This window comes from Trichophyton verrucosum (assembly GCF_000151505.1).
Source record: "Trichophyton verrucosum HKI 0517 chromosome Unknown contig00345_1.f1.exp, whole genome shotgun sequence".
NCBI lineage: Eukaryota > Fungi > Ascomycota > Eurotiomycetes > Onygenales > Arthrodermataceae > Trichophyton > Trichophyton verrucosum.
This window is the reverse complement of record NW_003315417.1, coordinates 150,821-173,918: the sequence shown is the minus strand read 5'-3', so window position 1 is coordinate 173,918 and position 23,098 is coordinate 150,821. Positions and strand designations below refer to the sequence as shown.

The 23,098-nt window shown below is 48.7% G+C and overlaps 11 protein-coding genes across 11 annotated transcripts; 6 read left to right on the top strand and 5 right to left on the bottom strand.

Moving 5' to 3' along the window:
- Positions 1-239: 239 nt before the first annotated feature.
- Positions 240-1,589, top strand: TRV_04400 (myo-inositol-1(or 4)-monophosphatase; the record flags this gene model as incomplete). The annotated part of the gene is made up of 1 exon (XM_003021507.1): positions 240-1,589. One exon carries the CDS (start codon positions 240-242, stop codon positions 1,587-1,589), a length of 1,350 nt encoding a protein of 449 aa, XP_003021553.1.
- Positions 1,590-1,829: 240 nt separating this feature from the next.
- Positions 1,830-2,426, bottom strand: TRV_04399 (uncharacterized protein; the record flags this gene model as incomplete). Its single annotated transcript, XM_003021506.1, has 2 exons — positions 1,830-2,203; positions 2,282-2,426. The coding sequence occupies 2 exons, from the start codon at positions 2,424-2,426 to the stop codon at positions 1,830-1,832; spliced, it is 519 nt and encodes a 172-aa protein (XP_003021552.1).
- An 826-nt stretch (positions 2,427-3,252) lies between these two features.
- On the top strand, positions 3,253-5,281 carry TRV_04398 (nuclear membrane fusion protein Kar5, putative; the record flags this gene model as incomplete). The annotated part of the gene is made up of 4 exons (XM_003021505.1): positions 3,253-4,224; positions 4,289-4,510; positions 4,674-5,004; positions 5,058-5,281. The coding sequence occupies 4 exons, from the start codon at positions 3,253-3,255 to the stop codon at positions 5,279-5,281; spliced, it is 1,749 nt and encodes a 582-aa protein (XP_003021551.1).
- A 708-nt stretch (positions 5,282-5,989) lies between these two features.
- TRV_04397 (pre-rRNA processing protein, putative) lies at positions 5,990-6,610 on the bottom strand (the record flags this gene model as incomplete). Its single annotated transcript, XM_003021504.1, has 1 exon — positions 5,990-6,610. The coding sequence occupies one exon, from the start codon at positions 6,608-6,610 to the stop codon at positions 5,990-5,992; it is 621 nt and encodes a 206-aa protein (XP_003021550.1).
- Positions 6,611-7,563: 953 nt separating this feature from the next.
- Positions 7,564-10,569, top strand: TRV_04396 (lipase/esterase family protein; the record flags this gene model as incomplete). Its single annotated transcript, XM_003021503.1, has 4 exons — positions 7,564-7,632; positions 7,696-8,101; positions 8,294-8,435; positions 8,487-10,569. The coding sequence occupies 4 exons, from the start codon at positions 7,564-7,566 to the stop codon at positions 10,567-10,569; spliced, it is 2,700 nt and encodes an 899-aa protein (XP_003021549.1).
- A 339-nt stretch (positions 10,570-10,908) lies between these two features.
- On the bottom strand, positions 10,909-11,559 carry TRV_04395 (uncharacterized protein; the record flags this gene model as incomplete). The annotated part of the gene is made up of 1 exon (XM_003021502.1): positions 10,909-11,559. One exon carries the CDS (start codon positions 11,557-11,559, stop codon positions 10,909-10,911), a length of 651 nt encoding a protein of 216 aa, XP_003021548.1.
- Positions 11,560-12,327: 768 nt separating this feature from the next.
- Positions 12,328-13,965, top strand: TRV_04394 (vesicle-mediated transport protein Bfr2/Che-1, putative; the record flags this gene model as incomplete). The annotated part of the gene is made up of 3 exons (XM_003021501.1): positions 12,328-12,400; positions 12,467-12,572; positions 12,621-13,965. 3 exons carry the CDS (start codon positions 12,328-12,330, stop codon positions 13,963-13,965), a joined length of 1,524 nt encoding a protein of 507 aa, XP_003021547.1.
- Positions 13,966-14,376: 411 nt separating this feature from the next.
- Positions 14,377-15,523, bottom strand: TRV_04393 (uncharacterized protein; the record flags this gene model as incomplete). The annotated part of the gene is made up of 2 exons (XM_003021500.1): positions 14,377-15,225; positions 15,371-15,523. The coding sequence occupies 2 exons, from the start codon at positions 15,521-15,523 to the stop codon at positions 14,377-14,379; spliced, it is 1,002 nt and encodes a 333-aa protein (XP_003021546.1).
- A 1,009-nt stretch (positions 15,524-16,532) lies between these two features.
- On the top strand, positions 16,533-18,534 carry TRV_04392 (bZIP transcription factor AP-1/Yap1, putative; the record flags this gene model as incomplete). The annotated part of the gene is made up of 2 exons (XM_003021499.1): positions 16,533-16,979; positions 17,050-18,534. The coding sequence occupies 2 exons, from the start codon at positions 16,533-16,535 to the stop codon at positions 18,532-18,534; spliced, it is 1,932 nt and encodes a 643-aa protein (XP_003021545.1).
- Positions 18,535-19,737: 1,203 nt separating this feature from the next.
- Positions 19,738-21,897, bottom strand: TRV_04391 (uncharacterized protein; the record flags this gene model as incomplete). The annotated part of the gene is made up of 1 exon (XM_003021498.1): positions 19,738-21,897. One exon carries the CDS (start codon positions 21,895-21,897, stop codon positions 19,738-19,740), a length of 2,160 nt encoding a protein of 719 aa, XP_003021544.1.
- Positions 21,898-22,207: 310 nt separating this feature from the next.
- On the top strand, positions 22,208-22,492 carry TRV_04390 (uncharacterized protein; the record flags this gene model as incomplete). The annotated part of the gene is made up of 1 exon (XM_003021497.1): positions 22,208-22,492. One exon carries the CDS (start codon positions 22,208-22,210, stop codon positions 22,490-22,492), a length of 285 nt encoding a protein of 94 aa, XP_003021543.1.
- Between the last annotated feature and the right edge of the window lie 606 nt (positions 22,493-23,098).

Below are 23,098 nucleotides of genomic sequence, written 5' to 3'. Positions count from 1 at the left end.
GACTAATGAATGACTGATCGAGATGACTAAGAAAATGAAAAAGCTACTTCCAAACTTCTTACTAAGCGGCCAGACCCCTCGAGCTTATTAAGCGCCAGTAATAGCCGACGCCAAGGCCTGGACTCAGCAGTATCAGCGCGACGCGCAAAGGGAAAGCCGAGCCGAGGCGGGCCGGACGGTGAAGATAGAGTAAGCAACTCGGATAGACTCAAAGTCAAATAAGCTTAAGTAAACGTTTCATGTCTGGGATGCGAGACGAAGATAAGACGGAAGTCAGGGAGCGAAAGGGGAGAGGAGCGAGCGAGTATAAAAGCCCATCGATGCCTGCGAACTCCCTGTCGTCCTCCCAAAGATCAATATCACCACTGTATACTCTTCTGGTTGCTTTGCTCTCGCTGGCTGTGGCATTGCTCGCTTTGAGGACTACTGTTTCTACTACTTCTGTTTCTATACTCCTCCCCGCGTTTTCCCCTCTTCGTTTATCTCGCCACTACAGCAATACTGCCATGTCGTCCACACCCTCATACCGCCAGGAGCTGCGAGTAGCAGAGCTGGCAGTCCAGCGGGCGTCTCTCCTCACCCAGAAAGTCTCGCAGCTGAAGGCTAAAGGCACCCTGTCCAAAGATGACACCTCTCCAGTGACAATTGGCGACTTTGGGGCCCAAGCTCTCATCATTCAGGCTATTAAGAAGAACTTCCCGGACGACGAGATCGTGGCCGAGGAGGAGGCCAGCTCCCTCAGAGAGAACAAGGCTCTTAGCAGCCAGATCTGGGAACTTGTTAAGGAAACCCGCCTCAATGACACAGAGAGTGACTGGCTTGTCGGTGGCCAGATGGCCAGCGAGGAGGTCTTCCTCGACACCCTTGACAGCGGAAAGAGTGCTGGTGGCCCCAAGGGTAGAATATGGGCCCTTGACCCCATTGACGGTACAAAGGGTTTCCTCCGTGGTGAGCAGTATGCGGTCTGCCTTGGTCTCATCGTTGATGGTGATCTCAAGGTTGGAGCTATTGGATGCCCTAACTTGCCTGTCTCTGACGCTGCTCTCACTCCTACCGTTGGCCAATCCGGCTCCGAGGGCATCGAGACCGGTGTGCTCTTCGGCACTATTAAGGGCGCCGGTTCCACCAGCCGCAAGCTTGGTGATGGTGCCCTCCTCCCCAGCAAGCCCATCTCCATGAGGCCTGTTCCCAATATTGCCGATGCCTGCTTCTGCGAGAGTGTCGAGTCCGGCCATTCTGCCCAGGGTGACAATGCTGAAGTCGCCAGACTTCTCGGCATCACCAACCAGAGCATCCGTCTCGACTCCCAGGCCAAGTATTGCTCCATTGCCCGAGGAGCCGGAGACATCTACCTCCGCCTCCCCACCCGCCCTGACTACCAGGAGAAGATCTGGGATCACGCAGCTGGAGACTTGCTCGTACGTGAGGCCGGTGGTCAGGTTACCGACATCCACGGAAAGAGACTTGATTTCAGCATTGGCCGCACCCTCAAGGAGAACAAGGGTGTCGTTGCCGCCCCTGCTACCATTCACGCCCAAGTTATCGAAGCCGTCACTGCAATGTACGCTGCCAAGGCAGCCAAGGCGTAGACACACTCTCTTCATTGCGTTTCCCTTTTGTCTTCACGATCAAGCAGCTTATAAATGATGTTGTTCAGTGGATCTGGTAACTATAGTCTTATCAGGAGTTCAATGCATGCAAGACATGCTGGAGGAACATGGAATGAACTGCAAAACAATTGTATAGAAATACACATAACGCCGAATGACACATATTGTACAATGAAAAGATAAGACACACATGAGCAATTCCATAGATCCATCTTTCGTTCACTTGATCTTCTTCGCCTTGAGCCTGATGGTCTCTCCGTTGACGAATATACCTTTGCCTTTGTAGGGTTCCGGAGGTCGCCATTTTCTAATGTCAGCGGCGAACTGTGTCACAACCTCCTTGTCGATACTTTCCAGGAGCAAAGTTGTGGGCTGCGTAGTCCGAGCCTTCACGCCCTTAGGAATACCGAGCTCAACAGGATGTGCGAACCCAACCTTCAGGGAGACAAATTGCTGTCCAGGGTACTCAGGAGTGAGGGTGATCGCAGACGATTCGACGGAGGCACGGAAACCAACTCCAACTAGTTTCAAGATGCATATGTGGCCTTCGGAAACACCAAGAATGTAGTTTCGTAGATGTTGTCGAATGGTTCCTGCAACGTTCCCCGTTAGCTATGTAGTCCTCCTCAGCGGTGAAAGGCTGATCAGAAGCAGGAATATATTTCGCATACCCCACATGGCAGCCTGGTGCTTGACAGTCACATCCTGTACTTCAAATGAAGCCTTTCTCGATTCTGGGTCATAATTTAATGTTGAAAATGGAGGGATTTTCAATGTCAGTGATCCTATTTCCCAATTGCGAGTTAGCCCTAGCATTCGATCCGATACTCCAAAGCTGTTTTCTCCTTACCCAGAGGACCTGTTACGTCCACTGCAGTGACGGGAGCATATTTAGCCTGCGCCTTTGATACAGTCTGGTCTAGAGGCAGATCGCGGAATTGTAATGACACTTCTGGAGGCACTGCGATAGGAGCAGCGCCGATTCGCGATTGTCTTGATGCGGAGATTGAGAATGGCCTCGAAAACGCAGGGAGCAGGAAAGACGGCGGTGTTGCGGAACTTGGAGCTGCATTGAGTCGAGACGACTCCCTTAGGAGCCGTGTGCAGCAGTTTCTCGATGTTGCCAGCGCCATACTGACAGATTCCAAGTACCTGCTCAGTCTTTCCTGACTTTTCATCTCGAACTATTTTTTTTTCTTATACCTGGGGCGCCCATGGATCACGTGATACAACCTTCGAGTCGCCGATTCCCACGAAACACAAAAACCGTCAGGAGGAAAAAAGCATCACGACAACTACGTCAAGATGAGACTCACAGTTCCGCGTTTCATCTTTCTTTACGTCCATAAAGGGCATTTATACATTCACTCTTTGTAAACTCACTATACCCACTGCTGTGATCAACTTTCAGCAGTCAATCTTCTAGACACCGCTTGGCCAATGTTGACCTCTTCCCTATACCCAGCAACGGTTGTTTAACAGCTAACTAAAGTACCGTCCACACCCCGGATTCTCCATATATTCTCGATTAGAAATTTATACTCTTCTTCTTCTTCTTTTCCTTCCCTTCTTTCTTTCTTTTTTCCCTTTCACTCCAATTTAATTCCTCTACGGAAATATCTGCTCCAAATCGAGCCCCGAAATGGCATACAGCGCATCATATCCGCGAGTTGTTCGCATAATTTCTCTATTTTTCTACCTTCATATACTAACCTCCACTATCGGTAGCGTTACTGGATTCAAACTGCCTTCGTTTCTGAACAGTCAAGCACCCGCTGGTCTCAGATTTCGGGATATTGATAAAGTTCCAGATGATGACTCCCAAATTTCAATTGATCTTCCACTATTACTCCATAAAAATCCCGCTCAAGGGAATATTTTCTTCTCTAAGGCTCTGCATTTACTAGATTCAATGCAGCACGCGCCATCCTGCAACCAGCGTGCTGTCGCAAGTTTGATCACATCTTGTCAAGCATTGTCACCTGAGACAAGTGAGAGGAGACATTACACTCACTTTAACTTGGACCATGTCAAATCGTTATATGCTGCTCGATTAGCAGTATGCGAGATAACTGGGACTGGAGCCGCGATACCCGAGAAATGCTTAGATACATTTCCTTCTCATAACAGCTGGAGACCCCAATACAAGGACAGTTCTCAAGGATTCCAAGTCGCAGACGAGGAAAGGAGTATCCCAGCGGCAGTATTAGAGCCATGTCTCAGGTCCCTGGAGTCAAAACCGCAGTGGTGGACAAGCTATAGCAACGGCCGTCAAAATGCTGCTGTGATGTGCCACGCCGCTCGCTTTGAAATTGAGAAGGAGGAACTTCTTAATCATCATAGAAGCCTAACTGAAGTTACTCATGGATTAAACATGCACTTGAACCGATCTCTGGAAGATTCTTATACCCAAGCTCAACAGCATCGTGAATTTATAAGGAGTATAGATACCCTACGGCAAAATCTACTACGTGATCTACGTAGAGATAACAACAATATTCAAAATCAAGTTACAGAGCTCCTATCAGGTACCAGAGATATGTTTCGTAATGCGAATGGAGAATTCCGGGGGTTTATTGAAACCACTTTGACAGAGACTGCTACTCTCGCTAAGGTATCCTTCCTCCAACTGAGTTGTGCAGTTTGCTTATTACCCAATAATTTCTAACTGATAACAGCAAATTAAATCATCCATTATCTCGGCTCAAGAAGTAAAAAGGGTTTTGAACGAGGTACTTGTCAAAGAAGTGAAGCGAAACTCAGACTTAGTTTCTGCAGAGCAGACTGCTCTCCAGGCCAATGCTCGTCTTATTACCAATATCCAAGGCTCACTTACCGAGGTAAAGCAGGCTGGGATGGGTATCATAGTGGAAGAGCTGAAACATCTCCACATGTCGATGGTAATTATCCCTGGCTTTGTGTACCTCACCTACTAACAGGACGATAGCGTTCATTGAGTGAAATGGTATCTAGTGTGAGCCAAACGCACGCTTCCCTCGATGATGTATGAATGTGACTTGCCTGATGCCATTGACATCATAGCAACTAACAATAATTTTGCAGCGTGTGAATCATATTGATGCAGCACTTAGCCACTTTGAAGAGAAAGCTGCGTTTCTTCAAAACGTGATGACTACGCAGATATTAAACCAAACTCGACTCCAGCAATCTTTCCATGAAGACCTTCGTGCAGCTCAAACTCTTTTACACAATATCACAAACTCTGCTATATATCTACAGGCCACGATCGGAGATGCCCAATCTACATTCAGTACGCTTATTCCGTGGAAAGGATCACTGATATCTATAATATGGTGGCTGTGGTATGCCACACTATTTGGCATTCTGACTCTATTCAAAACGAAACTTATAATATATGCTATCTTTTTCTCTGGTAAGCTTACCCTCGTTGAATGCTTTATTTCCCATTGCTCATTGGCATCATAGTCTTCGGAGCAGTGCTTTTCATATTAGGATGTCATGACTGGTTTCAGACCATTCAAACACCCACTCTCATCACCCTACGTCAAGTGACACCAGTCGAGATAATTTGCTTTGCCCTGGTATTTGTTATTAGTTCTCTTACCATTGTTACTATTGCTGTCAAAGGATTCCCTTTTAAATCAAAACTCGGAATGAATACAAATTCGGAAACATTGAGGCTTCCTTAGCCTCCTGGGTTACCTACATGCGCAAATCCAGAACATTACCGACTACAAATCTACCTATATGCATGCTCCTTCATGATTTTTATATTCGGCAAATATTCGGCAATTTATATTTTATCATTGCTATCACACCATGACATTCTCGTTTGACTCTACTTTCATACGCAGACACAGTTTATTGATTGCATCACTTTGCTATTACAAGATGAAACCTAAAATCTAACTGTGCCTTCTGACTCCATTTTCTCATTACCTGCATCGAATTACAATTCTAGCATTAATCATAAGGTGCATGAGTCTATACCAACTCAGTAGTTCTATTTTATATTTTATAGGACATCTATCATCATGATTCATGTAAGAGGAAAATCCTCTCCTGCTATTCCGCAGTAAATTCCACTAGCGAGTTTTCACCAAAGTCGTTAACTATCGAAGAGTATCTGTGGCATATTTGTTCAGGTACCTGGATTATCGCAGTAAAAAATTTAGCGCCACACTTTCCACTTGTAAATATAACTGAGGTATCGTCGCTAGTATGGACCAGGTATGGGGGTAAGAGGCCTCATAATAAGTTCCCGTTGATGGTAAGACGCATACCTTTCCGTTGCCTGGTAAGCTGGAAAATTGGGTTTGTAAGCTTCAAAGAGAAAATTCGGCTAATTTTCTCTATAGCCATATTCGCGATTATATCGTCATTCGGATTGCGGTTGTTCATCTCTTTTTCCTGCTAACAACTTTGGTAAATCCATCTTCATCAACTTCCGGTTCCTCACGTTGCTTTGGTGCCGATCGAGGAGCGGGAGCATCTTCCATATCAATATCGTCATCGTCTTCATCCTCACCATCCTCGTCACCGTCATCATCGCTGCTATCATCCACGCCATTCACTCCAACTCTATTGATAATATTAGCAGGTAGCTTGCTGCCACCGTTTTGCTCTTCTGCTTTGAACTGTTCCCACATTGCCTCCACACGTTCGAATTTCCCTTTTTCAATCTCTGCCTTCAATTCACAGATCTGATCGGCGATCTGGCTAATGCTTCCGTCATCAACAACCACGTCGAACTCATCTGTCATGACCTGTATTAACACATCTTCAAGGTCTTGTGCATCGGTTTCGGGGTGAGTGCTGAAAAGCTCCGCAATGGCACCACAGAACCAATCGCGTTTGCTCTTTGAATTAGGACCTCCCCAAGAGGATTCGACGGCCAGTGTGAGAGATGGCCAGGAATATAAGGTAAGGGTTATAGCGAGGTCAAGATGTGCGGAGGGAGAGAGCGAAGTTGCCCCTTGAGTCTGAGCGGGAGGTTGTTGAGGCCCTGTAGACTCCATCATGGACAGTTATCCTATCGGTTCAATAAGTGGTAAACGGAAAACTGGGATAGACGGCAGATCTTTCATTGTCAGTCACTTCTCATACAACAATCCCACATCGAACTTTTCTATCAAGCGCAAAAAGTCAAAACTTTATTCTGATTACTAATCATTATGTTCATACATAATCCGTTGAAACTCTCGTGCCGCCAGAAGCGCAGCCGCTAGTCACTAGCCGCCGTCCCCCTCAATCTTGCTTCAGAGGAAAGGGATAAGTTGCCGCCTACAAGCGGCGCACAAAGCAATTGTCCACGGGGTGGGTCTCAATTGGAAATATATCAGCTCGGATACACAAATATTTCTACCTGGTTTTCAACAGGTACTACCTTTAGAGTTACAAGCCACAAGGGGCAGTGACTTGGGTTTGTTGTAATGTTATTTCATGAATTTCACAAACCCGTCTTCCATCCTGCAAATCCTGAAATGTGTTCTGACCGTTTCGGCCCGCAGGAGTAGCGCGTCTCCTTGCCATGAACCAACCGGTATACAATACCAACCATATAAGTCTTTCTTCTATGAGTGCAATTGCCTTGTTTACTTTGTTCTTCTACTGCTTGTACAACCAGACGACAAAAACATGGCAATGTGGTTGGGTTGTGCTTGCAGTTATGACGTCATGTGTATATGAAAACAAATAATTCACGTGATAACTTTGTTAGTAAGGGTTTAACCTTAACTAAGCTATGATCTCATCTTGCTTGTTCCTTTTTTCCACCTCGAGCTCCCTTTTTATCCCTGCTCGAGTAAACAACAAGGCAAACTTGAAAAGCCCTGATGCCGCACAGAGTCTGCTGATGTTCTGCATCCTACCAGAGCATGGCCCGTTACTCCCCTCTATACTCGGTGTCTATAGCTGTGACTGCTATCCAATGGCTTGATATTCACTGTTGGTGATTGGATTGTTCCTAGAAATGCCATTCAACATCCTCTCCGTGGCTTTCCATGCCTCCTTTACTGCCGTTTCTACCGGCGTAACGCATGTATGTCCCGTAAAGCTTTCAAACTTCGGCCATGCAATGCTAACACGATTTTCTCTTGAGTAGTATCTCGGCAAGAAGCCTGTCAAAACAGAGCCTGCTGCGCATTTCTCATACCATAGCGGACTTGAGGTTGTTCGGCGGTTCCTCGAGCATGCATCGCGCCATACGGTTGAAGAACTTCAAGCCTTTACCGGCCAGAAAGTGCCAGCGTCGTATTGGGTGGCAACTGGGAGCGTCATTATCCCTGCAGAGCACATAGAGTCTGCAGCTCACATTCTCGTTGCACAGCTAGGGCCAGAAGGCGTATCCCTAGTTGGTGGGAGCAGGTGGTGGCAGTGGAGGGACACTGAGGCGGCCCTTGTTGCAGAGTGGCTTGAGACTAGAAGAGATTATAACGACCGACGGGCGCGGAACGCCAAATCGAACCGTATTATTCTCTATATCCATGGCGGCGCATATTTCTTTGGTAGTGTGGAAACCCACAGATACCAGTTACAGCGACACGCCCGCAAATTAAAGGCTCGTGTTTTTGCTCGGTGAGACTTACATTTCCTCCATCCAAGTTGATATGAATGCTAACTGCCTTGCTAGTAAGTTCCCTACTCTTCTTTCATAAGTTATTAGCGTCTATGAACCATACAGTTAACTATCGAAACCATAGCTCGATTTCGATTAGCTCCACAATTTCCATTTCCATGTGGGCTACATGACTGCCTTGCAGCTTATTTGTATCTAATAACCATCCAAAAACCAGAGGAGATTATAATAGCTGGTGACTCCTCAGGTGGCGGGATGGTGATGTCGTAAGTATATGACTCGTGCATATAATATTTGTAAAGCTAACTTAGATGTAGGATGCTAGTCACACTCCGTGATCAAAAATTTCCATTACCTGCTGGAGCTGTTCTGATATCCCCTTGGGTTGATTTGACGCACTCTTTTCCAAGCGTTGCTGGTACTGGAGTGCATGATTACATTCCCATTTGCGGGTTTAGGCACCGACCGTCAACTTCATGGCCTCCCCCAAGCGCGGACGAATATGGAATAGAGTCAACGACAGGTGAGAAGATTCTTAATAAGATCAATTCACCTCCCATGGTGGACAAGCCATCAATCGCCGACACCAAAGCTATCGAAGACTTTTATACCAGTCAGGCCTGTGCCACAGCTCAGTCGGCTCATGTTGAGGATTACACAACTTCTGAACTTCAAGAGTCAAACGGCCATCGTCGAAACACCCAGATGCTGGGCGAGCATCTCCGAGTTGAAATCGACGGTGCAACTATCGAAATTAAAGATCAAATTCACCTATATACGACTAACGAGCTTATATCACACCCCCTGGTATCTCCTGTTCTCCAACCATCTCTGGGAGGCCTGCCACCGCTACTTGTTATATCTGGTGGAGGGGAACTCCTTCGAGATGAGCAGATATATCTTGCACATAAGGCAGCGAATCCAGAAGCATACCCTCCCAATGACGATATCCTCGCCAAGTATGACCCGGACCGTAAAATACTGTCCCAATACAAACCTACTTATGTACAACTTCAGGTTTGGAATAACATTTGCCACGTTGCACCGACCCTGAGTTTCACGCGGCCGGCAAAATATATGTATAGATCAGTTGCCCAGTTTTCCGCCTGGGCCCTATCAAGAGCACAGGAGTCGAGTATTGATATACCAGACTCATCCCCTACCTCATCTGGTGACTTATTATCAAACGCTGAGGAAAAGAAAGCTTCAAATAAACAAACTACTGAACCAGAGCTAGCTCGACATGCAACCATTGGGAAAGCTGGTGACCCAATACCGCCATTTCAAAACCATATGATCCGCCAATTGATTGATTCGGAGGGCCATTTGCTCCCACTTCCTGACGAACATGACCTTCCCGCTCTCCAAGTCCCGCGAAACCACATTGGGGTACCAAAACCCATACCGGTTCGCCGCTGGCTTGCCGCCAAAGAAGAATGGGACTCCAAATTCGTCAAAGAAAAGCGTAGAGTACAAAAAGAGCGACTGAAACGGATTCCTATCGGAATTGATGATATAGCGCCTGGAGACCGTCCTCCACCTAGCTCACGGGCTGCACAACGAGGAGTTACTGTCAGTGAAGTACGGCAACCAACGAAGAAAAGTATCATGCTGTCGTTCTGGAACAGATTAGGTGCAATTCACGATGCCAAAGTTATGGAAAAGGAAAAGAAAAATAACGTTGAAAATAAGTTTCCAACTCTGTGGCGAGGGGGTGTTCAAGATAAACAGCAAGCTGCCGCCGATGCCTCACTGCCAAGTGGACAAAGCAAAACTCAGGTTGTTACGGATATTGGTCAATCCAATGAGTCACAGCGGGATTTTACTACGAAGCCTAGTAGGGCGATTCCAGAAGCATCTGTACCACAAATCTGGAGATCCCCTAGCAGTGAAGAGCTTGGGAGAACACGCTCTCCACGTCTAAATAGCGAATCCCAGGGGGTTGTTAGTGATGAAGGCCGGGGTCAAAAAGATGAATCGCCTGTTGACTCACTACTTGATGAAGCAAGTATACGGACAATTCGACACTCGAAGGGAATAATCAGTCCTCCACCTTCAGCTGCCCCTCTATCCGACTACCAATCTGTGCTAGAGCCTGGGCCATACAGCGGCGACAAGACAACCGTTGGCGGACCAACACAGAAGAATGAAGGTACCTCTGGAGAGTCAGATGAAGTCACTCAGGATTTACCTGGGGAGGTTGTAAATCGCATGAATAGGAATAAACTGCCGATGTTTGACTTTGAGTCAGCAACAGGCAGCAATCCGCGGCGGGAGCTGGAACCATTCTCTTCCTCACTGAATGGAAGTGGTGGTGGTGCTCGGGATAACCAGAGCGGGTATTCCAGCAACTACAGCCAACAATCATTCTCTGGTCCGGGTAACGGTGGGTTCCGCTGAAGATGATGGTAATTGTGATCTGAAATGAATCTATCTATCAAGAAGGTATGGCGGCTACATTAAAGATTATCAAATAGCGACCCAAATACTACCCTTGGGGTTTTAATTTTAATTTGCCATTTACTATTTGTGTTATATACTATACATTAGGCTAAGTTTAATCTCGGTTTCATATAATAACAGTCAGGTGTTTACAAGGCGATAAGTATACTTAAAGGATATAGAGCCTCATCTTGAAGCTTGAGGGTGTCTCCGGCAGGCAAGCAGAATCATACAAAAGATATATGCGAGGTGACACTGAATGAATAGTATGAGGGTATTATTCGCTTCAGACCTGTCTCACCATTTGAGTCCGACTTTTTCTGCAACTTTCTTCGATACATCCAAGAAAGCATTCCGGCGAGCGCTTCTATCATCGCTTTCTTCAGCCACGACAGTAGGCATACCCCTATCTGCATCTTCACACACGCGCGCATCAAGAGGGATGTCTCCAAGGAAATCAATACCAAGGCGTTTACAGGCCGCAACAACTCCGGTATTCTCACCATGACTGAGCTGGTGTCCTTCATCTCCCGCGGCGTGGTTGTTCGATCGTGAGAATATCTTAGTCTGCTTTCCACAATGTGGGCAAGCAAAATAAGCCATGTTCCGTATCATTCCTAATACAGGGACATTCATCTTTTCAAACAAGCCAAATCCTCGAACTGCGTCTCGTAGAGCAATATCCTGCGGCGTAGACACGATGACAGCACCATCAACAACTACCTCCTGGTTGATGGTAAGCTGCACATCTCCCGTTCCCGGCGGAAGGTCTAGTATGAGCACATCTAGCGGGCCCCATGAAACGGAATGGAGAAGCTGGTTCATTGCCTTGCTGACCATGAGTCCTCTCCAAGATATGGGAGTGGTATCCATGAGCGGCGAGCTAGGGTCATCTGTCAGGTGTCTCACATCTTCAGGCGGTGGTGGGAGCAAATATCCCATAGACATCGATTTCAGGCCATAATTGGTCAAAGGGATGAGGCAGTTATCTGAAAGAATTGAGAGAAAAGGAGCGCTCAGCTATTTGCATCGGTGATGGGGTCAAGGAGAAGACATACTCCCGTCCAGACGCGGTTCTCCAGATAGATTAAGAAGCGTAGGTATGGATGGTCCAAATATATCTGTGTCGAGAATTCCAGTCCGGAAGCCTCGTCTTGCCAGTGACAGCGCAATATTCACTGTCCAGTCCAGCCTTAGCCCTGAGCCCAAAATATACCATTGACATTCTAACCTGCAATTGTAGATTTCCCGACCCCTCCTTTTGCCGATGATACAGCAACGACCTTATTAACATCCTTTATCCTCCGTTTCTGGGGCAGCCCACGGCGGCTTTGAAATGTTGGTGGTGTCCCAGACCTGGGCAGTCCCTAGAAGTTAAAACATGCATTAGCTAGAGGTCTAAGGATAGAATTGATGGAGATAACATACTAGTGGGTTTTCATGCTGAAGCTGGCGGCAGGTGGAAAAAAAGGCCCGCCGCATGGTAATCGCACTCCGTTCGAGAAGCTGTAACAGTTTATCCTGTCCTCCGCGCCGTTTCTTCTTGCGATGGATGTTTTGAGATGCTTGAAGTTGCGACTCGGCAAAACTTGCTCTGGCGGCTGTGAAACTCAAAAGGAAATTTTTCCCGAAGTTTTTCTTGATAAGAAAAAAAAAAAGCTCAAAGGTAGATGAACAACTTCGATAACAGTGACTTGCTATGCTGGAAGGCTCACAATGTCTGTGAAGAAAGGACGAGATAAAACGTTGGCAGAGCAGATAGCTGAGCTCGAAGATCCCACTCCCAAAGGTACGCCCCCTAATTGCTAGCTATGTGAGATACTGGTTGAGCAGTGGACTAATAATGCAACGACAGAATTCGACCCGGAGGATCAGAGTGACGGCGCTCAGGAGAGTGACAGCGACAGTGGTAGCGATGCTATAGATCTTGATACTGGGAGAGAGCATTATGAAGCCGTGAGGTATGCTGCAGAAAATCCATTTCCAGTATTTACTTACTAACAGACCAGCAGCAAGAGCAAACTCAGAAAAGCAGAGCAGATAGAGCTAGGAAGCGAATATGCTGGATCGCGGGTTAGTCGACACGATTTGAATGGATATGACTCCAGCGGATCAGGGTCTCTGGAGGAGAGAGAGAGTGAAGGAACCGACGATGGTTTTAGTGACGCATTTTCCGCAAGTGAGGAAGATGAAGATCAAGACATGACTGCCGGATCCGAGACGGATGGCGTGGAATCATACGAAGATGATGAGTCTGGGTCTGATATGTTTGGCGAAGATAATATGGAGGAGGAACCACGAAAGAAATCGAAATCAGAATCCATGAAGACCGCTGACAACGACCGCGAAGAACTGCGACGACTGATGGCCAGTGGGGATAAGATCGTGACCGCATCAATATCACAGGCCGCCAAAGATGATGCTGTTAAAGGTACAGCTGTTAAGAAACAGAGACTTACATTCGATGCGTTGCTGAACTCCCGGATTAAGCTACAGAAGGGTCTCACTTTACTCAATGGAGAGACTTTACCTGCAGACGAGACTGAAGACCTGATAAAGTCTGCTGAAACGGCTGCGTTATCTCTATGGAATATGCTGGGTGACCTTCGACAAACACTCGCAGAGCACCAGGCTGCAGGTGACGCTAACCAAAAGAAACGCAAGAGGACTGCTCCTGCAACAGTAGAGACAAGCTCGGCAGACATTTGGGGCCAGATGTGTGAACTTGAAGCCCAATCTCTCTCACACAGACGTGGAGTGCTCGATAAATGGTCTCGAAAGGTTCGCGGAGCACGTAGCAGCACTCTTTCTAATAACAACCGGGGCAAGCTGTTGAATACCAGCTCAGACGAGCAGAGCATGACCGCTGTTTTGGAGACGTATGTTTCTAAAGAGAGCAGAAGTGATAAGTCATCTGCTTCCAACACCAATTCTGAAACGCGAATAGCATACGATGACACAGCGTTCTATCAGTCACTTCTCCGTGACTTGGTTGAGCAACGCATGGCAGCATCTGCCAATGGTGGAGTTATCCTGGACTCGATATCTACTCAGCTTCCCAGGAGTGGGACTACAAATCCCATTACAGGAATGCGCAAGGACAAGGTGAAGCGGACAGTAGATACCAAGGCTTCCAAGGGACGAAAAATGAAGTATAATGTGCATGAGAAACTACAGAACTTCATGGCTCCGGAGGATCGCGGCTCATGGTCCAATCGAGCCAGAGACGAATTTTTTGCTTCATTGTTGGGTCGAAGTGTGAGTAATGTACTAGGCGAGGATGAATACAGTGATAATGATGGTGAGTCTGTGGATGACGATGCCGAAGGAGGGTTAAGATTGTTTAGAAGTTAGCCCTATCGACAGCTGATAGAAAAGGATGGGTTTGAGCAATGCTATATAGAATGACAAATGCATATATAATCATTATAATTACCAGCATGAGACCACCGAGCGTGTTTGTATTTTCTTTTAATAGTAACAATGTGATTGATTCAATTGGCCAGCCTCCCGAGCGCCATAGAAAAATGCAGTGCTTGCCGCGATCCTGCGCTGTGACCAAGTTAGCCAGGGACTTTGAAGGAAATATAAAACCACGGCAGAGACACGGGGAATATGGAGTAAGGAACTATGCAAAAAAAACAGACGAAAGGCCTAGTAGACGTCATCTTCTTGACTATAAGTGTGACGGCTACGGGTAGGATCCTTGCGCATCTGCTGCCCCGAACCGGTAAAGCCAACTAAGACGAAACCCAGTTAGTAAATCTAAATCGACAAGCATTGGAGGAGAATACAAGTCATACCTCTTGCATTTATTCCTTCTGGTGTCCTGAACATGGATTCCTTCTTGACCTTTCCGAATTTACTCTTGCTCGTAAAATCCTGCCACTTGTTCTTGCCGGCTTCCAAGTCTTTCTTCCGTTTCACCTTGCGAGCGGCCTTTGACGGCCGTGGTAAGCCATCATTCTGGCCGGCCACATTCCTTGCCTGATTGGCGAGGTCGGGGTTGATATCAGCTGCTGCTGAGATAACACTGGATTCGGCGCCTACATGTGAACCGGCGCTACCGTCATGACCCGTACTCGAACTGTTGATGTTGTTGGGGGCTAAACTGCCTGGTGATGAGGATATATTATCAGCTTTTCGCTTTTTCGAGTCAGGAGCAGAGAGAGGGCGGATATCCTTTGCCGTCAAGGTCTCAATAGTGGAGTATGACTTGAAGGAGACGATGTAGATGGGGTTAGTGGCTGAGCCAGTAAGGGAAGTGATGCGGGCAGGGTAAAAAGCGCCATCACCCGATGTCCAGCGGGCGAGGACGTTGTCGTTGACGCAAAATGAAGCCGGCTGAGTCTGCTCCTCCTGCGGTGGGGTAGCGTCTGCGGCGGCTGTCGGAGCTGGAGGGGCTGGTTTGCGGTATCCAGCCTGGTACGCGGGATGATTCTCCTTGGACCACTTCTCCTTGACTGGTTCTGGGGCTGGCTGAGGCTCGGTTGGGGGTCGTAGTTCGTCGATGGATTGTTTGGTAAGTGCTATGAGTTCTTCCAGCTCTGTTTTTAGACTCTGCAGTTCTGTGTTATCAGGGTCGACCTGCAAGCTGGACTGTACCGTTTCGAGCTAAAAAAAGAAAAAGCGTCAGTAATTCCATATTCTAAGCATAACAGGGGGGATATCAGTACCTGTAGCATAAACTCCTTTACCTCCGCCTCCATAGAAGCAACGTCCGTCATGATGTCGGTGTGCTGAGCAGACGGCCACTGGCGTCAGTTTTCAGTGGTATCGTGGGCTTGATGGTTTCAACAAGGACAAAAAGAGGCAGCTGATGAGAAATAAAGAAAAAATATAGCCTGCCTCCGCCTTTCTCGAAGATAACGCCTTTAATGCTCTTTTCGTGATCTACTTTGGCCTTCTTCATCGTCTTTTCCTGGCGGCTTTTCGATGGTCGCCAAGGTGGAAATTTAGTCACGTGATTGTGATATGTCACATGACTTATGGATTTTGAGTCATGTGACATTTAAAAATCACGTGGATGATAATCAGATAAGAGCTTGAACTTTATCTTTCTAATTTGTCAGCAAACCGCGGACCTCTTAAAGCGGCGGGCGATCGTCCCGCTTTCGGCCTTCGGCGCTTGCTGGCCCAAAGAAGAAATTCTCGACGTCAGCTTCAGCTTCAGCTTCGGCTTGATCCTCAGCCTCGTCGCTCGCTTTTGATATCTCGACGATCTTGCTCTGAAAGCAAGCAATTATTAGTCGGCTCTCGTTCCCCCGGTTGCTCCGTTGCTGGCGCTGTGCGTGTCAATCATCCCTGGCTACTTTTAGCCGCGGCTCGAAGTGTTACAGACGGTGAAATACGAGACCCCCCGTTCTCGGCCTCCCGCTAACGAGCGCCCTTCAGGCTTCAGCCACCTGCGTGTTACCTCCGGCCAGCTGTCCACAGACGGGCGATGTCACCGCGTGAGAGCTGATCTCAGTCGCTGTTCGCCTGTTCCACCGTCTTCTGCACACTTCGAACCCGCAACGCACCATCCTGGCCCTTGTCCTAGTCCTTGTCTGGTTGTACCGCAATTTGGCCGGCAGCTTATTCTCCCTTCGATCGCTGCCTTCCACCGTTCTTCCAAGCCTGACCGTTTTTGCCTGGCCATCGTCAAGGTCATCATTCTTCTGTCCTGCAATTCTAGAAGACGCGGAAAAGAAAAAGACTGCTCAGTCACACCCTGGACAGCTTCTAGAACACATTGCAATTATCTCTTTCAGATACCGCTGCTTTTGTCCTTCCCACCACCCCACGCTTGCCCACGGGGACGAGTAACTCCGGCTCATCTCCTGCTTGGAGAGGCCCATCATTTCACCCACTTGACCGGATCTACTTGAAGTATCACTTCCGTCATTTTTTTTTAGCTCTCAACGTCCACCCTCCTCGAAATGGCAGAATTCGACCCTTCCTTCCAGCGTAGCCTCTATCTATCGCCCGACCAGCAGGATTTGCTCCTCGCTGCCCTCTCATCCAATAGCCAGCCAACCAAACCTGGTCCTCAGCCCAATCACCACTCTGCCAACGGCTCATCTGGAAACGACATCTTTGACTCACCTCCTCAGGATATTCCAGGCTCCGGTCAACTCAGCTTCAATCCAGACGACAGCCCATTCCTTGGACTCGACCTAGATACTGAATTCGATGTCTCAGATCAAGCCTTGATTGGAGACCTCCCTGGCATAGAAGGTGAACAGCAGATCGCCGCTGAACCTCGCGAAAAGAGAAAGAGTCTTGACGGTGGGGAGGGTGCAGATACAGGGAAAAAGCGCAAAGAAAATGAAGAAAAGGTTGCGAAGAAACCTGGGAGAAAGCCCTTAACTTCAGAACCAACAACCGTGAGTATCTCCTGAGACTTGCTCTTCCCTTACATCCCCTATTAACGTTACTAAACGGTTTTGGTCATAGAAACGGAAAGCTCAAAACCGAGCTGCACAACGAGCGTTCCGCGACCGCAAGGAGAAGCATCTCAAGGACCTCGAAACCAAGGTTGCTGACCTTGAACGCGCCTCTCAAACCGCAAATCAAGAAAACACGTTACTCCGTGCACATATCCAGCGTCTCCAAGTCGAATTGAAAGAATACCGCAAACGGCTATCATGGATCAGCAGTGGCAACAGCTTTTCCCCAACAACTAGCTTGCTAAACCAAGCGAGAAGCCTGCACGCTCAGTCTCGCTTGAACAATGATTTTTCGTTTGATTTTCCCAAGTTCGGCGACCTCCCTGGGGCTCATATGAACAATATGGGATCGTTGGCGAAGGGAACCCCCAATGCTCGCAGCCAGACACATCCAGCCCTAGGGATCAAAGCTACCAGCCATATTGGAGCCACTCCACAGTTCACGCCGTCAAACGGCAGTGCATTCAGACAAAACGGCCAATCTTCCACCGCAAATAAAGGCCATGAAGCTCCTGGCAGCACCTACAACTCGCACAACTTTGAAACCTCCCCTGCTACATTCTCCGAGTCGCCCTCGGCTTCGTCAGAGTCTCAGCACATTTCATCGATATGCACGTCCCCCGAGTCTAGCCTTACATCGCCTACCATCGCACAGAAGGGAGATACATCCAACTCTGCACAGGCCAACGGCAACGGGAACGCAAAAAAGAACAGTCCTTCACAGTGCGAGCTGAAATTTTATCAGCAGCTAGGCGAAGCATGCGGTTGCGTTGATAACCCCATCCCCGCAGCCCTTGCAAAGAAGTCAAACCAGGGGTCTACAAACCCCAAAAGCCCAGAAAATGCAGCGAGCACCCTTTCTCCTGCAAACTCAACGCCAACTATGAGCACCAGTACTGCATCTGAAAATACAAACAATACCCAAACTGTATCTGATCCCAGCGGGAACGGTTCCGCAACCGCATCCTCCAACGTGCTCTCTGACCCCTCCATCCCTAGCTTTGACTGGCTCGCGCAGCAGAATGGCGGCCACTTTGACCCGGTCCTGTTCGGCGATTATCGCGACCCACAGGACGCTGTTCTTTCTCAGGATTTCAGCGGGTTCTTTGACGATGCTTTCCCTCTACCTGACCTAGGCGCATCTGATGCTGCCACCCCCGGCTCCACAACTAAGACAACTGGAAAGACTGATGCCCCAGTCACCACGGTAGATATAGATGATGACGAAGAGGTGGTACCGGGCGAAGACAGATCTCAGATGCTTTCCTGCACTAAGATATGGTCAGTTCCTGCCGTCAAATCGGTTGATTCCAACGATAGTTCGTCTAACCCGGTTTCTAGGGATCGTCTTCAACGACTGGAGAAATTCCGCAACGGTGAAATTGATGTCGACAACCTTTGCACTCAACTCCGTACCAAAGCCCGTTGCTCCGAGGGCGGTGTGGTCATTGACCAAAAGGACGTCGACGATATCGTTACCAGAGCGATTTGATTTTTGTTCGTTGATTCGAGATTGAAAACTGCATACCAGTCTCCCGCTTTGAAACAGGAATCAGACTCCTCGATTGATGGCTATTCCCTGTTTGCGTTCCGCTTTACACGCCAGTTCGCTACATCTTTTGCTGCTCTGCTATTCTCCTTGTTCTCGATTTTGTCCAAATATTTGTTTTTCAAGCTCCTCGAGGTTTTGGCTACATGCCCACTTCCCAAGGATCATCCGCAGACGGCTCCTCTATAAGGACGATTACGATGGTCTATATACCTCTATATTCCTTCTTTTATTTCTCATGAACGTGAACAAAATAACCTCCACCTGATTTATTTCTTGATCTTTATTGACATCATCTCCCCCGTGTTGGTTTGGCAGATTTCTTTGATTTTTTGACTTGCTTTGATCCTTGTTGAAATATGTATATTCTCCTACCTGCAGGACAAGGGCGATGGGATATAACAGGGAGTATAGTTGACTGCCGTAGCTACGGCTGTTTTCTTGTCCTTTCGTTATACTACATGGTATCCCCGATTTACTTTACAACACAGAAAGGCGCGAGTGGCCCAGATGGATGGACTGGTGTACGGATGGACTGCATATTTAGCGTCTATAGCGTTTGATTGTTTTAATACAGAAGAATCTCTATCTCCAGATATTGAGAACCTTAGCATGTGGAGGCCAGCTTTGGCTACAGCAATAATGCAGGTGATCTGTAAATATAGGATTTTGATCATGATAAACGGAAAGGCATTCGTAGTTAAGAGTCCAAGCAATACAAAGACATCTACATTTATATTAGATTTGGGAACACTTTACTGGTGATCAAGTACGCGAGCTGCCAATATTAACTAGTTAGGGAACCTACTGGTCAGAAGGAAGCTGATTAACATATTGAGTACAGGATTTAAGGTATCTCAGGTTCGGGGGGTCGAGGAATGGATAGAACAATGTTACGTTTAAAGGGGATATAAATAATTGGGAATAAAGAGAAGCAGAAGAGGGAGCGTTTTATGGAACAGTTTTGACATAGAAAAACAGGGGTAATAGGATTTCGAATAGTAATGGAGCAAGGTGTTAGAGGGTACGAGGACAAATATGGAGGCGACAGTAAGGAGAAGGTAAAAGAGTAAGTAGACAGGATACATCCCCCGAGAATGCACGGAATACGGATATCTAAACAGCGATGTTTCGGCACGAAATCAATCATGACTCGGTGGCCGAAGGAGTGGGCTTGTCTCCCGCAGGGGCTGGAGTAGATGCAGGGGAGCTCGATTCACCAGCTGCTCCCTTGTATCCCATGCCTCGTCCACCACGGCCACTACCTCTTCCGCCTCGCTCACCACCACGTCCGCCTCTTCCACGTCCTCCAAATCCTCCTCGGCCTCCTCTACCGCCCTCGCCGTCACTGGCTGCGCTTCCGCTCTGGTAGCCGCTGCGAGTGTTTGCTGACGAGCCACCGCGGCTGCTGGCCTGCCATGTGCCGGCATTTCCTTGGCCATCACGGTTGGAGGAACGGTGTGAAGCCCGGTCTTCGAAGACCTTGACATTAGGCTTTCGGTTAGGTCCAGCAGGGCTGGGTTTCTTGTGCTCCAATGGCTGTCTCTCGAGAGCAAGCTTGGAGTCTTCTGGTGTAGCAAAGGTGACTACATAGTTGAATTTGCCCCATTTCTCGATCTTGACGATCTTCGCTCGGTCTTCTTCAGGCCATAATTGTCGAACTGCCTCCTCGGTGTCTACGTTGGAGATGAAGAGGCCGCAGGTTAGTTTTTTGTCCGTGGAGCTAGCCGATTTTGAGTCTGCTTGTCCTGGCTGCTGGGCAGAGCCGTTGGCTTCGGATGCAGAGTCCCCGGCAGATGGAGCTTGTTGTTGTTGTTGTTGCTGTTGTTGCTGTTGTGGTGCGGGAGTTCCGGCGAGAGGGGTCACTGGCTTGGGGGTTGCTGGTTTCTCCTTGTTGGCGCCGATGGGAGCAGGAGAGGCGGTAGACTTAGGTGGCAGAGGCGGCTGTTGTTTACCTTGGTTGGGGGTTTGTGCGGAAGAGACCTGGGGAGGATACTGGTTGCCGGTGTTCCGTGATGGTTGGGCCGGTATCTGCCCAAATTGCGGTGGCGCTACTCGGGTATGTGGAGGTCCTCCTGGCCCTCCGGATGTGCCTCCTGCAGCACCAGAAGGATTGGTGAGCGCTGGAGGAGCAGCACCAGTCTGGGGAGCACTGGTAGTAGTAGGTTTGCCGCCTCGGTGAGAGAAGTTGAAGCCCTGGGCGCGCATCTCGGTACCGATTCGGCCGCCCTCGATATCGAGGACCAGGTATCCAAACGCAGCGTCAGCCAGGTTGAAGTTCCACAGGTTCTTGAAGGCACTCTCATCCACTTGGCCGCCAGCGTTGCTTGCTGTTACTGGTCCGCCGAATGGGTTACCTCCGTTAGCAATGCTAGGCATCTTCTGGACAATGTCCAGGGCGTTGTCCAGCAGAGTCTTTTGGGCTTCATTTGCATTTATGGCGGACTCAACTTCACCGCGGACAGTATCCCAGACATCGTTGAAGGAGGCCTTGGAGGCAGCCAGTTTACCGCGGTAATGGTCTAGGGTCGGGTTGACGCTGAATTCGTTGTAGGAGCTGCCGTATCTGAAGTGCAGGCCGGCAGAGATGGAGAAATCGGCTTTGAGGGTGACGGAGAGCTGGTTCAGCATGCCCTCTCTGGCAGGGGATGCATGAGTGACGAAAATACGGGTCTCTGCAGGGTCGTAGACACGGTTGGCAGTATCAACTAGCTCGCCCATCTGCAGCAGGGTGGTCCACATGGTACCCTGGCCACCGGCAATGGTCGTCTTGCCCTCACCGTTGTCGAAGAGCTTGTGCATAACAATTGCGCCTCCGAGGCCAAGCAGACGAAGCTTGACCCCGCCGATATCTAGTAGTCTCGAATTGGCCTCATCGATGATGTGTAGCTTGTCGACCTTGTACTCGCCAGAGCGGAACTTTTCCAGCACACGGACATCCTCACAGGCGCCCCACACGGTATAAACTGGCACATCGAGGGTCATCTGCTTGTTAAGGAGGAGGGGGAGTTCGGAAAGTGGGAGCTGCTCGGGACTGAACCGCTGCTTGATAGATTGCTGGGGAGGTACCTGAGCAACGCTGCGCTTAATGGGTTCTGGGAGCAAAGGAGAGTACTGTGCAACATGTTTAAGGGTTCTACACAGGAGCAACAAGGAGTCAGTATGTGCGGAGAGGGAGACGGGGCAGGAGAGAGATAGAATAGCTGGCTTACTTGTCTGCGATTCTCTCCAGAGAGCTATCATCGTAAAAACCAAAGTCACCCGTGTGGATGATGTGGTCAGCTCGAGCTTGTTTGGCGAGTTCATTTAACGACTTGAGGTTTCCTGCAGCAGCATTTCATCACTCCATGTTAGATATTAGGACAGCAGACAGGTAGCGGCAAGCATCAAACTTGTATATTCCCCGTATTCTCACGGAAAAGAAAAGCAGGCGTAGCAATGAGGTGTTAACTGGGGCTAGGTCCTCACCTCGCACGTCCGCAATACAGAGGATCCTCACAGCTCCATTTTGAATGATCCTGCCGTTGTTTGGTAGCAGCGGCGTCGCCCCCGGAGTTGGCACCACCGTCGAACCGTTCGGCAGGGTATAGGGAGTGCTCGTGAACGCGTGAGGAGGATGGGGCTACAGCAGAGACAGAAGACAGGGTCAGTCGGCTCCGCACAGCCAGCGAAGGGGGGGAGGAGGGAGAGGGGGAGCGCCTGGTCTTTGCTAGCATCGCAGCGCTGCGGCAGACTTACTGAAGCCATGGATGACGGTTTGACAGCGGACTTTCGATTCGTTGAGAGAGACAGACAGACAGCTCAGGCGGCTTCTCACAGCAGAGACAGCGAGAGCGAGGAGAAGAAGAAGAGAGAGAAAGGAGCGAGGGAGCTTCGGGTTTGGGTTGTTGATATTTCTTGAGATGCAGCGAGAGAGCGAAATTTGAAGGTGTAACTAAATAGTCTCTGCGTGGTTGTCTCTTCTGCTTCTTGTTCGCAGCAAACGCACCAGCCACGCCCGCCGCCTACGCGCTCCCACCGCCCGCCGCGGCCGCTCTTTCATTACGCCTGCGGGCCTTCTACGCTTTCTACTGCCTTCGTCTGCAACTCTTCCCTTTTTTCATTTAATTCTTTTATATTTATATATTTATTTCTAACATCGCAAAGCCTTTTTCCGCCCTTTTTTTTTTTTTACTTTTTGGCTTCCCCTTTTTGGCCCTATCCACGTGACATGCTGAGTCATCCACCTCTGTGACGTCGAAAGAGGAAAAAAAAGCCAAAAAAAGACGGCAAAAAAACAACGACAGAGCAAAAGAACAGCTTGAGGGCGACGACGAGGGCGAACGACAGCGACAGCGACGACGACAGCGACGAAGAAGAAGACGCTGTCGAACTGCTTTCTGGCCCCTGCCGTGGCTGCTACTTAATATATACGAACAGCTTCAGCTTCAGCTTCCCTCTTCCTGGCCGCGACGGTTGCTGTGGCCTTGATTCCCCCGATATGACGTAGCTGAGCCAGCCACAACGA